The 13,868-nt window shown below is 32.3% G+C and overlaps 1 protein-coding gene across 1 annotated transcript; it reads right to left on the reverse strand.

Annotated features, from left to right (window-relative positions):
- Window positions 1–9,052: 9,052 nt before the first annotated feature.
- On the reverse strand, window positions 9,053–12,575 carry LOC146141326 (asialoglycoprotein receptor 1-like). The gene is made up of 4 exons (XM_083392886.1): window positions 12,479–12,575; window positions 11,931–12,032; window positions 9,862–10,024; window positions 9,053–9,302 (listed from the first exon to the last, which is right to left on the reverse strand). Exons 1-4 carry the CDS (start codon window positions 12,573–12,575, stop codon window positions 9,053–9,055), a joined length of 612 nt encoding a protein of 203 aa, XP_083249012.1.
- Window positions 12,576–13,868: the final 1,293 nt, after the last annotated feature.

Below are 13,868 nucleotides of genomic sequence, written 5' to 3' on the forward strand. Positions count from 1 at the left end.
TATAGTAGCGTTTGACGAATTGCATTTAGTTGTTGTTCCTTTTAAAGTTGGCGTAACTGTAAAATCAATAATAATAAAAGCAAAGCAATTGTTATTGCATTTAAACATTTATTTTTTATTGAGTATTTTTGACCTTTAACAAATTAAAAACCTTACATTTGATTTGGCATAGGTAGTAAGCTTCAGTTGAACAGTTGACATTAACCGTCTCCCATCCATTAGTTCCATAAGAAAGTGCTTTTTGCTGACAAGTTGTTTTATTTAGTGAAGTGAAGTTTGCTGTTGTTTCATCGCTCCACAACCATTGCTTGGATTTCCATTTGGCTCCAAGTAAGACTTTCTTGTCCACTATCAAAAGAAATATATTTTTCAGTCAAACTTTCTTTGTATCAGCAGAATATGGAAATGACCAATACACTTTTAAAAACTGATTAAGAAAAAACACTTGTAGAACAACCTAACAAAGATCTGCTAATAAACTTAAAAAAATAAAAAATTCCAGCAAAGAAGCAAATTGGATTTCTTTCTCAAAGGTTCTTCTGTCATCTTCAAGGCAGTCAATAATTGTAACTTTTAATGTTTTGTTGACCTTTATCTTATTTTGGATTAAATTACTTCCAAAACTTACTTGAACAAATATTTTTACCTGGTACATTGAATGTTCCAACTAAATTGGTGTGATTGTGATAAACCTCACCACTGACGTCTGTCAAACGATACGAGTAAATTCCCAGCTTACGTTGGTAAATATATATTGCCTTATGTCCAGGGGTTGGTGATGTATTTGCGTACAACATAAAATCAAAATACCAACCTGTAAAACAATACTTTATTTAAAAGTGTCAGTGAAAGATGTTTTGCAGTTTTGTTATATAATTATCAGTTATGAAGAACTTATTTACTTAAAAATGTTTGGAAAACTATCTGACCACTTTATTGCATAAGCAGTTGACATGGGACAAATTGTGACATACTGTTTAGACATGCCGGAGCTGTTGTTTCAGATGGTAGACAAAAAATTCTGATAACTAAATTATTATATTTATGTATATTGCAAATTAATTTAAAACATTTGAGTAAATTATTTCCTACCATCACCATGACATGTTGTTCTAATTTTAACAGCCCATTTATGTTTCCTTGTTATTATTGTATGTGTTTGACAAACTTAAAAAACAATGTGAATTAATAACTTCTTACCTGCACCAGCACATGATGTACCTAACGTTACAGCCCATTTATGTGTTCTTTCTGCAGCATAACAGAAGTATAGAGCAGTTCTTTCGGTTGTATTTCTGTGTAAATGTTTGATTGCATAAAACTCATGTGATGAATAATGTGAGAATATGATGTAATCCAGATGACTTACGTGTTGTAAAGGTCGACGTATGACAAGTGTCCCAACCTAGAAGTGCTTTTCCAATCACCAACTTCATTAGGTGATTTCGAGTATTTGTAAAACAATGCTTTATATTTCCAATCATTTGGGTTGTAGAAAATCCAAACTCTTGTAAGATCTGAAAAAATAAATTTAAAAATGCTGTCCGTATCAGAATATTTTTTTATTTTATGGTACTTAACTTTATAAGCTTTATAATGAGTTACATCTAACACCGCTGTTTTAACTCGCTCATATATCATTTGCCAAAAGCCAATTGTGAGTTGTAATTTTTATATATTCCCACTTATTTTCTTTTAAAATCTGGAGTAGGAATGCGACTATGTTTTTCTATTGTGAGTAACATTATGTAATATTTCAATTTTAACCTGTTGTTCGAGATGATTTTTGAACGTAAATTTCTGAGCTGATCATTTGGCTCTAAAAATGTATTCTTTATGTACATCATAATCTATATAATGATGTTGGTGTTTGAGTAGTTCCCGGTGTACCAATGATATGACCTTGTAATCCCAAACTGCGTGCCTTGATAGATTGTCAAGTGTGCCGCGGAACTTTTTGTCATTTCAGAAAACAATGTATTTGTATTACCTTGGCATGCACGCAAGCAATTTAAACTTAAAGACGCACTATTTATTAAAAATTAATAAGTTTGAGTCATTTACATATTATTTGTTGTGTGTTAAGGGCGATTGTAAAATGACTCTATTGTTGTTCTGTTTAAAAGTGTGCCGCAAAATAATTAAGATTTTTTTAGTGTGCCACGAGCTAAAAAAATTTAGGAACTTTTCAATTGCATGCGAAAAACATACACAAAAAATAATTCAACTAAGCTTAAATTTAATTTTGCTTCTTGAAATTTTGATGTCAATGGTAATTTTCTTTTAACTTACAATAACAGTTCAGGATAAAAAAGCTTTTATTTAAATTAACCTAGCAATATATAATGTTTTGGTTTAACCTGTCCGTAAGGTGTCAGCCATCGACGTTATTATTTGATTTGTTTTCACATCATTATTCACCACTAGATGTCCTCCCAACAATGCACAATTGTTTTCAGCATCATTTGAATTCAAAATATCATTTGACAACTTTAACACTTTTGACCCAACTCCATTTACAGCTGGATTGCAAATTGCTGAAATAAACAAAAACAAATTTAAACTTAGCTTCAATCTGTCAAGTAGCTTGAAAATGAAAGTCAAAGCCAAATTGGTCGCGTAATTGAAATCATCGTAAAAAATACATTTCAATCTGTAGATTTCTGTGACAATAATTGATGATGAAACAAGAGTGTATTGCAACTTCTTTTTTAAGATGATGTAAATATATGCGAACCATTTGGCTTGACATTCATTCAGCATCAAACTTTCTTTGTTACTAACACCTGAAAAAGCTATTTAAATAACATTATAATTAAATTAAATAAGCTATTGTTGGCAATTATTGTTGAAATAAGATACTTTATAATTGTATATATTATTTTTTTACCTGAACATTTATAAGACAAAACGCCTACAAGAATGAAAACATACATCATTTCGCTACAAGCATTTAATGTAAAACTACACCAAAGTATTCATAATGACAGTTCACTGCTTCACTATAACTTATAAATGAAAATAAACTAAACAAGGAAGTGTGTGTCATAGTTTTTATAATTGTTTCCTTGAAGTGTGTGGTGATTACTTAATGACTGAGCTGACACAATTAACAGTTCCTGGTTCATGTACTTTCAATTCTAACAACAAACGAACAGATTTAAACCCCAACTTAGTTTGATCTCAGAAATTAATGTTTCCCAAATAAATAGTTTGTTTGAAAATTACAGTTCGTTTGGCTGAGTACATTTCACTTAGCAAATGTGAGCTTTAAAAAAAGGGCTTTGGGTATTAATGCATAAATGGTAATATTACCAGGGTTTTCAGGCATTTTTATGTAAAGAAAATGAGCTAAAATTAAACTTAAAAACGTTCAGTGATGAAAAATATTTATCTGAATGCAAAATGCACAGATTCTGGTTAAATATTATACGTTAATTTTTTTTCAAGCATAAAGTTTTTGTAATCAATTTGATCTTAAGCTGAAATAATAATATTTATTTTGTTGTTACTTTGCCAATATTCATGACAAAATGTTTTGCACAAAATTTATGCATAGAAAATAACCGAATACCACCTTACTTCACATAGTAATCATGAATCCTCCAACAGATGCAATCATCACATCAACATAATCCCATCTGAAACAATATATGCGTTTTTTAACCTTGTTGTATTTGTTGATTTGACTGTCTGTTTGCGACAATTACTAAAAATATAAAAAATTTGCAAATGTTTGAAAAATAGAAGTTTTTATTACCTGTTACGGATTCTGACTGAAAATACGATAAAGTAGCCACCAGAAATAAAAATAAAATAAAAGAACTAAAAAGCATTTTAGATAAAGAAAGAGTGCAACTGCAACATGGAGCTGTTGTTGTGGTGTCATAAAACAATTAAATTAAACTTAATAAACCTGCTGTTTCGGTTCAACAAATGTGAAATTAAAATGAGTCTAGTCATATTCAAGGAGAAGGTGCCGTTTTTTTTCTCTAAAACTTTATTTTTTTTAAATTATTTTCTGTTCTTCAATTTATACACCTATATTACAATTAGGGCTTCATGGACCCAAAAAAACTAGCCAACACACCCTTAAGGGGTCAACAGATCCCAGTTTAAGAACCCCTGACCTAGGTCTTCAAACATAACTTAGGTAACATACTTTAGGTAACATACAATAGGGTGTATCTTTATAGAATCGAAAACCATCGGCGGCAGGTTTTAGCCAGTCGATCACTGCTCCGCTGACGCGTATATTAACAAGTAAAACTCATAGTTAAAAACATGAGTAAAAACAGGATCAGACGTTTTGTTTAAAGGAAAATATATTTCGCCAAAGTGGCATCATCAGTTCCTGTAAGAGTACAAATAAATAAAATCAGAGCGCAGCCATCAACAAACCAATAAAAGTAAACAATAAAATATTATAATAGACTAAAAACGCAATGAAAAGCACTACAGCCTCGCAGGCAACACGACTGGGATAAATGAGTTCCCACTCGCAATGGGAACATAGCACTGAAACAAGCACTTTGCTGCACCGACCACGGTATTTACATGGCGTCCTGTCGGCAATGTGGCGAACGATACGTCGGGCAAACAAAAAATTCATTTGCAACAAGGTGGAGAGGCCATAGAGCAGTATGGAAAACTTTCAAGTACAAAGAAAATAACGACAAAGCAGCACTTCTGCGCCACTACGCTGACAAACACATGTCCATGCTGAGGCAGAGGCCTACCATTGCAGAGTGTTTCAGCATAACATTTTTAGAAAAACCACCTTTTAATAAGTTGGACATATGTGAAGCAAAGTGGCTAAAGGTAGTCAACGCAACCATTAACATCCAAAAAATGGTTCTACCGCGAATAAGATAAACCGCTATCTTATCGCTACCCATTCGAGCCGCATTTTACCGTCTAGCATCTCGCACTGCTCATATGTATTTTTTTCCCCTTCCTCCACTTATTTGCGTCGCCTACTCATTTATCCCAGTCGTGTTGCCTGCGAGGCTGTAGTGCTTTTCATTGCGTTTTTAGTCTATTATAATATTTTATTGTTTACTTTTATTGGTTTGTTGATGGCTGCGCTCTGATTTTATTTATTTGTACTCTTACAGGAACTGATGATGCCACTTTGGCGAAATATATTTTCCTTTAAACAAAACGTCTGATCCTGTTTTTACTCATGTTTTTAACTATGAGTTTTACTTGTTAGGTAACATACACACCTTTGCTGAATTATTGTAATTGGAACATATATTAAACTACTTTTCATAATGTCAGCATATCTAATGTACACCCATAATATATGCTTGATGTATTAGCAAAAAATTATAAATGTGTTTTAACCAAAACATATAGTTTAAAATGTTGTCTGGTATTTCTAGTGTACTTGTTATACAGTGACCTTTGACACACTTGGTCAAGAGCCTTAAATAGAACACCTTAGATAACGATATTACAGCGAGCAAGCATTAATATAGTTGAAATTTTGTCAATATTTACAAAATATAAAATGCAACAACAAATTAAAAAAAAAATGTTGTTAGCTTGTCGACATTGTAGTTGTTTAGTCTGGCTATCCCTTAAAATAAATAATACAAAGTAAGCAGCTTACATGAATGCTAGAGGCAAATGTGAATGTTTCTATGGCCAGCTATGGGATTTACAGCAAAGATCTTAAACTCAAAGTGTCCTGTCATATATTTTGTAGGGGTGCCGCAAAATTATTTTAGCTCTATTGTTCTGCTGCAAGTGGAAAAGGTTGCGGAGCTTGCTCTACATCTTGTGCCTCCGATTTTCAGTGTTGTAATGACTAAGTCAATGACTTGACTTAAGTGCGCTTAAGTCACTGTTTTTAAATGACTTGACTTGACTTAAGTCTTTTGGGCAAATGACTTGGGTTAAAATATATTGTATTAATTAAGCAATTAATTATAAAATTGCGTTATTTAGCCCAATCTTTGCACATAAAAGAATTTGCTTGTTATATGCTGCTTTTATGTTATTTTTGACTTGAGTTGCTCATAATAATCGGAGGAGTTTGTCGGTTTTTATAATTCAAAGTTTTATTTTTCTGACAAGGGCTGGACTTGTTATTTTACGAATGACTTGACCGGGACTTAAGTCATTTCAAAATGACTTGTTTACAACACTGCCAATTTTACTGGTGATATTTGTCATCATGTGGATTTCTCACTTTTCAATTCTGATTTTTATTAGCAAAAAAACGAAAAAAATCAATGGAAATCAAAGCAAAGCTTTCGAGGAAGACTTGAAAGTAAATTTGAATGCTGATCTGCAATCCGCACACCTGATTAGGAGCCATATTGTTTAACTTAAAGCATTATTTCTTCCAATTTGGCCAGCGACCCAATTACTTTACGCCAGTAAAGACACAAGATCAAAATGTGTCTGTTAAAAAATGTTCCGGCATATTTCCTTTACCGTTTGCATCCAGCCTACCGAGGTCGTTAACTGACCAGTTAATCCTAACGCATTCCCTTTTCCTGCAATGAAAGTTTATTTAATTTCTACTGTGACACACAACGATATGAGCACCATACTTGCGAGATGCGTTTTACTGCGAAGTAAGCTATTTTATTGAAAGCGAGATGATGCTGAATTTTTGAATGTACAATAAACCTATAATCGACCTGCCAATATGCACTTTTAAATGCAATGGCTGTTTGGTACAGTATTTTTGACTTGAGTTGCTCATAATAATCGGAGGAGTTTGTCGGTTTTTATAATTCAAAGTTTTATTTTTCTGACAAGGGCTGGACTTGTTATTTTACGAATGACTTGACCGGGACTTAAGTCATTTCAAAATGACTTGTTTACAACACTGCCAATTTTACTGGTGATATTTGTCATCATGTGGATTTCTCACTTTTCAATTCTGATTTTTATTAGCAAAAAAACGAAAAAAATCAATGGAAATCAAAGCAAAGCTTTCGAGGAAGACTTGAAAGTAAATTTGAATGCTGATCTGCAATCCGCACACCTGATTAGGAGCCATATTGTTTAACTTAAAGCATTATTTCTTCCAATTTGGCCAGCGACCCAATTACTTTACGCCAGTAAAGACACAAGATCAAAATGTGTCTGTTAAAAAATGTTCCGGCATATTTCCTTTACCGTTTGCATCCAGCCTACCGAGGTCGTTAACTGACCAGTTAATCCTAACGCATTCCCTTTTCCTGCAATGAAAGTTTATTTAATTTCTACTGTGACACACAACGATATGAGCACCATACTTGCGAGATGCGTTTTACTGCGAAGTAAGCTATTTTATTGAAAGCGAGATGATGCTGAATTTTTGAATGTACAATAAACCTATAATCGACCTGCCAATATGCACTTTTAAATGCAATGGCTGTTTGGTACAGTTTCGATTTAGTGTAGTCAATGTCCCCTTGTTGAAATATACAATATCACTTGCATTTGTTTTAATTTCTTTATATTTGTTATATTGTTTTCACATCCTAATATTTAGATTTGTTTGTAGACGCAATCTTTTTTTTTTTTTTTTTTTATAAGTTAAAAAAAATAAATGAAACAAAATAAAATTACCACCAAGTAGCTTAATTTTTCCAAAAACTTATCAAAGCATGGTTTGTTTGTATTGTGGCCACAAAGTGAATCAAATTCAAATAAATTCAATCATAAATTATTTTCCTGGAACGTTTAAAACCTTTTCATTGATCTAATCTAAGACAATAATTTATTTGAAAATACTTTGCCAAGATTTCTTGGTGTTTTTTGTTTGTTTTTATCTTTGTAGATGTTTAAAGCAAAGCTACAGAGTCGGACTCTGGACTCAATGCAGTCGGGATGTTTCAAGATAAAGTCAGACAATCAGTATTGCTATGTAAAACTATGCCACTCCTGAGTCCAACATGCATACACAGCAGGGCTGCGGAGTCAACCCGAGTCCGACTAAATCAAATAAAGTATTTTGGGCAAATAACTTGACTAAAATTAAGTCATTTGTACAAATCGTTTGGGTTGAAATAAAGTGCTTTTTAAGGCAAGGTTTTATAAAATTTATCTTAATTTTAATAATCGGGCGAGTTTAACAATTTAGCTTTAAATAAATTTAATTTTAATAGACTTGATTACAACACTGTAGAATATATAACATTTTGAACGTCCTTAAAGTACCAAAATGCTATTTCTTACAATAAAAACAAACAATATTGAGAATAAAAACAAAAAACAGCAAAATATACAACGCGTGACAAAGTGCGCTTGCTTGGGCGTCGATGTTTGATTACAACGAGGATCCGTAATCCACGCGTTTAAATGGCTAAAACACAAAAACACAAAAAAAACAGTTTTTTGGTCACAAAGTTGCGTTATAAGAATACGTCAAAACGTTGCGTGAAAAACATGCCGTTTTTTGTTGTAGTTTTCCAACTTTCACTTTAAACGGTTTCAACAAAATGCGCCAACGGGATACTAAAAAAACTTAATTTGAGAAGAATTTTTTTGCATCTACGTAGTTCAAATACAAAATACAGTTTGGGGTAAATGGCCGCGTGCCCCCCTTGATTGGCCCCTGCATAGGGTTGACTTAAACTTAATCAAATTTCAATTTTTTTGATTTTTGTTACTAAAACAGGCAAAAAAACATTTTTGGGGGGGGACGTTCCCTCGAACCGCAACTGGCCCAAAAATCGTTTGTACGAATTTTATAATTCTAATTTTAATCTTAAGAAAATTTAAAATAATTTTATTTCTAATCTAATTTAACAAAGTGCGCAAAAGAGTTTCATAATCTGGCTTTATTTAAAAAGTAAAACTATGAAATGATGCCAAAAGTGCTGATTAAAATATTGGGAATCGCAAAAGATTCTATTCTGTGAATTACAAATAAGGTTTATTGCAGAAAATAATAAGATTTCAGGCGCAGGTTGCAATAAAACATAAAAGTTCACACAGGTCTCTCTTACAAATATTTGGGGGACAATTTTTTTGGGGGAGGCACATGTGCCCCCTGGATCCACCCCTGGCCCAAAGACCCCTTATTTGCATTAAAACGATAAATTCACACAGGTCTCTCACACAAACCATACAATGATCTCCAACAGCCATCATCGTTAGATGTGAACTGGTCAGCGGTTCCAGGACCGAATATATTGGCGCATTCCTCGCTCCCCAGGGCGTTCGGTTCATTCGGGTGCCAGTGGAGCTCCCCCATGGTGCCGTTGGTTCCATCTGACCACACCCAGACCCCCCTAACCCGGTGTAGGCCAATCCACGTGAAGCCGGACACCCCCGTGTTAATTGCAATCCGCCTGGAAAATACAACATTGTTAAAACCAATTTAAATCACTTGATGTATCCAGACGTTCAAAATCTTTTGTAATCAGCTGAATGACATTTTAATAAAGACAAAATACGCTTTCGTAGTAAACAGCAAAAAGCAGCCAGAGCACATTAGACGCAATAATCAGAAACTATACACTCTTAAGCTTTGTCTTGCTTGCGATAAAACCTTGCACTGTTTAGGTATTAAAGTGACACTTGCTCATAACTTGCATCAATATATTTCACCCTAAACTAAAACTTGTTTTTGTTCAAATTTCAAATCTCACCTAGTGCAATTCCCCTACCCAACAGTTGTTTGAACCTCAAATTTAGCCTAATTCTGATGTTTATATAACACCTGGAACTTCTTATCTTATACAAAAAAATAAAAAATAGGGTTTTCTCCTAAATCTATTTTGCCTTTTTAAAACTTCCTAGTGATTTTTTTACTCTAAACCAGACGCAAATCAACTTTCTTAACCGCTAGCAAAACTTCTACCCTGTCCCACCTCACAATGACGTCACACCTGATGACGTCACACTTACTTTCTCAGGTTGAAGTTCTTGGCGCCCTGGACGACCAGCGTGGCATTGAGGGCGCTGCAGGCCTCCCCTGCCTTCTGCCAGGTCTGGGGGGTCGGGGTCAGCGAATATTGGAACCCGTTGAGGGGGTTGAACCAGCTGGGTGAGGAAACGGCCGACAACACGTCTGGAAAGTGGATGGAAGGTGAATATAAACAATAAAAACTCAAAGTTTAAATAAATCAGACATTTTTAAAGGAACATATATTATATAGTTCCTTTCATTCGCATGACGATGCAAGTATAAGGAAATATATATTCTTATAAAAAATGTATAATCCTGGTTTTACTCGGATTTTTGTACTTCAAGTTTTATTGTTAATATACGCGTCTGAAAAGTGCTTGGAAGTTAAAAGGGCGGACTTGTTTAGGTAATTTATTTATACTAACTTTCAGTTAAATTTTGGAATATTTAAAAAAACATTACACTAAATTTTTTTTAGGGATGTCCGTTACTTTGTCTGATGCGCGATATTTAGGATAAAAAGTATCGCAATTCGATCCAAATGACGTCATTGCTATGCTCAAAAATGCGAAACAGATTCCACTGAAAGTTCAAAGCTACAATTTAACATTCAAGGCAAGCTACCGCTAGTTTCGTGACCCTCAGTTGTTATTCTACTATTTTTTGATAAAATTTCTTTTCAAAGCGTTGGATCGCAAACATGGCTGGAAATCCTATATTAGTTTGGTGTCAGATCGGCACCGATCCGATATTTATCGGACATGCCTATCGGTGAAGAAGCCTAGTTGCCAAAACATTAATGCAAAAACTAAAATAGTACAAAAAAATCTGAAAAAAAAATTAGATATAGTTATGTTTTTACCTAACGAATCAATAAATTGAAAACTTTCGGAAATGGAAATCATTAGAAGACCGATTTAGTTTATGTATGTCATACGTTGGTAGAAAGTAATATATATTGCCAGAAGAACCTGTTTTAAATAAAATGTTTGTCATACATAGAAATATTTTCAAGTTAAACACAATATATGATAAGGCTGCTGTATTGTTTATTATTTTATAAAAAGTTTGCTACTGTACCTTTTAGTGAAGCGTTGACAAAAGTTTGGAAACTTTTAAGTGATAATGAGATGTTGGAGATTTCATTTTGAAGAATATTAAAATCATTTTGGTGACTAGTTGCTGAAAATTAAGTAAAATATTTATAAAATCTTCTGTGCATATTATGCTTAAGCTTTGTATTAGTTTGAAAAATGTCATTTATACTTGAATGCCAGATTACAACGCTAAACATTTAAGCCTGTTGATACAGGTTTAAAGCAATAAAAAATCATCAGTAAATAGTAAAATACTACACTTTATTATAAAAAGGGTGATAACAATCTGGGTCATAATAAAAAGGTGTACCTTGGCTGTTTTTTTAATAAATTATATTTAGTGTTCAATAAATTATATTTAGTGATAAATTAACGCATCTTCTGATCGTAAAAATTTTATTCAAAAACATATGTTGAGCAACTATTATTATCTGTGATGGTTTAGGTTCGATTTAGATACAAAAAGTAACAAATCCAAATTTTCACCTTGAAGATAGTCTTGCAAAAATGTCCGAGTCAAATTATTTGCAAAATAACGTCCGCCTTATTCAAGTTTGTTAAAGCAAATCAACTTCAAGTCGTAGTCAACTTAAAACGATGCAAGATATCAAAAACAATAACTTCACAAATACTGGTTACTTGTATAATTTTTATCCAATTTTAATAAAATCAACTTCAAGTCAAGTCATTGATATAAAAGAAAACGTTAAACTATTAAAATTAGTAATCTTGTATCAAAACTATAAATAAAACGCAACATACAGCAAACAAATTGTTTTGTATGTTAAAATTAAAATAATACAATTTAATAAAATATTCAAAGAAAACACCTATTTTAAGTTATTAAACACAATGTCAAGTCCAAAGTTAAATCATTTTTCAAAAAAAAGACGAAAGTTAAGTCAAGTCATTTAAAACATTGACTTAAGTTATTACAACATTCATGTTAAAAATAAGTATCATACAACTACCTTTTCCCATAAAATTTATTGATTTATTGAACTTGTTCATTTGGTTGAGCAGGTCTTTAAGTTTCTTGGAAATATTACTTTGCTGGGATTTTAGAAGTTTGTCTGTAGCAGGAAAAAAAACAACATGAAAAACAAATTGTTAAAGCCATAAATTTCTAACTTTTAAAACCGTGCTAAAAAGTCAATACGGCCACAGTGAACATTTAAACTTATTTAATTAAATACACTTAAATAACGATGACAATAGAAACTTGATTATCCCAAAATTAATCTCTTATTTGACATGTTTATTTGTCTTACTTTAAAACCAGAAAGACAAATAAAGTTAATAGTGAATTATTTTTTTACTTTCAACAACTTAAACAGTTTATTTAAAGTCCTCCCTAAAATATACGATTATTAATAAGCATTTAGGTGGTCCAACAGGTCAAAGGTTAAGTCAAACTTAAAACAATTACCAAAGCTGCCAGCATAAAGTTTAAAACATACCTAAATTTGTTGATGAATTAAAATAGTGAATTTAAATAAATAAACATTATTCAACTTACCAGTATTTGTGAAGTTATGGTTTTTGATATCTTGCGACGTTCTGATTTGACCAATCTTGGAACCCAGTGTTGACAATTCTTTATGGACTGTATCCATGTCTAGGAAACAAAAATCTGATTTATTTCCTTTTAAAGTCTTGACATACTGTGGAATAATCGAGTATAGGGTGAACAATGCTGTGTGCAAGTACTTGTTATTTAAAAGAACACAACGTGCAAAAAAATTGTTTTACATGTTTATAGCAATTCATCAGGACAGTGATAGACAAGCAGAAATCTGCAGCCCATGGTTTGAAATTCCATTTTTTATTTTACATTTTATAAAGCACTTTTTTGAGTCTATGAACACCATTTAAATCAATGTGTTTTGTTGCAACTTATAGCATCTAAAATGTAGTTTGTTGAAAATTTAATTGTGAAGCTAAGTATGCGTTTCCACAATAGAATCTAGCTGTCCAACAGAACACATAATGCTGATTCATTCAAATCAAGATAAACTGATGTAATTCATTTTTATGGTAAAATGCATATTTATATTAAAAGTTAGACCTTGCTGACTGATTGTTGTTCGAAGCGGTTCGCTTCACAAGTCGTCAATCTTGAGTTTTCATTGACGTTATAACAACCAATAAAAATAAAAATAAAGTTAGCTCCACCAGGCAACATATCGATAGATAGAAATCACTCTTCTGGTGCATTTCAAATTACCTCACAGAAACTTATTGTTAGCTAAAGTTAATTGCAATGACAAACATTTATATGTATAATTATATTTACCTTTTTTCAGGTTTTGTAACTTCATTGTCAGGTTTGTAATGTTGCCAGCAAATTGGGCAAAACTTTTGTTTTTACCTAAAAATAAACAGAAATTTGCTGTAAATCTTTTCTTGCTAACAGGCTTTTTTAGCAAACAATATTTCCTATTATTTTTGCCACTTGTATCGAATATGTTTCTTTAATGTTAAAAAAAATAATTTTAGGCATGTTCTTTATAAACTTATTTTGGAATTTGAAACAGAAAACTATAATTTGCTAATATTGTGACATTTTTAATTAATTCTAGTACATTTTTACCATATTGCATAAAATGTAATTTTAGACAAATCCTTTTTGTAATGACACAAAAAACATAGTTACCAGAAACATTAATCTTTCCAATTCTTTTGGAAAAGAAACGTTGGAGACTGTGGTAATGCCGCTGGTGTTTGATTCACCTAGTAACATACGTATACAATTTATTGGTCGGGTAAATCGTCATCAACTAAAAAAAGATGGCACTTAAATTATCTTCAGTTAATGTGACTATCCAAACTCAATTATAAAGTTTTTGATAATTCAGCTGGAACCGTGGATAACATTTCTATTGAGACGGGCTACAGATCTGGTGGGA

The sequence above is a fragment of the Ascidiella aspersa genome, chromosome 6 (genome assembly GCF_963924565.1).
Source record: "Ascidiella aspersa chromosome 6, kaAscAspe10.2, whole genome shotgun sequence".
Classification (NCBI taxonomy): domain Eukaryota; kingdom Metazoa; phylum Chordata; class Ascidiacea; order Phlebobranchia; family Ascidiidae; genus Ascidiella; species Ascidiella aspersa.

Bases quoted from the DNA above. Each gene is read 5' to 3' on its own strand.
- LOC146141326 (XM_083392886.1), bottom strand. From the start codon at position 12,575: ATGGATACAGTCCATAAAGAATTGTCAACACTGGGTTCCAAGATTGGT. The intron at 12,033-12,478 runs GTAAGTTGAATA...TTCCTGCTACAG, and splicing joins CCATAACTTCACAAATACTG to ACAAACTTCTAAAATCCCAG. The intron at 9,303-9,861 runs GTAAGTGTGACG...TGTATTTTCCAG, and splicing joins AAGAACTTCAACCTGAGAAA to GCGGATTGCAATTAACACGG.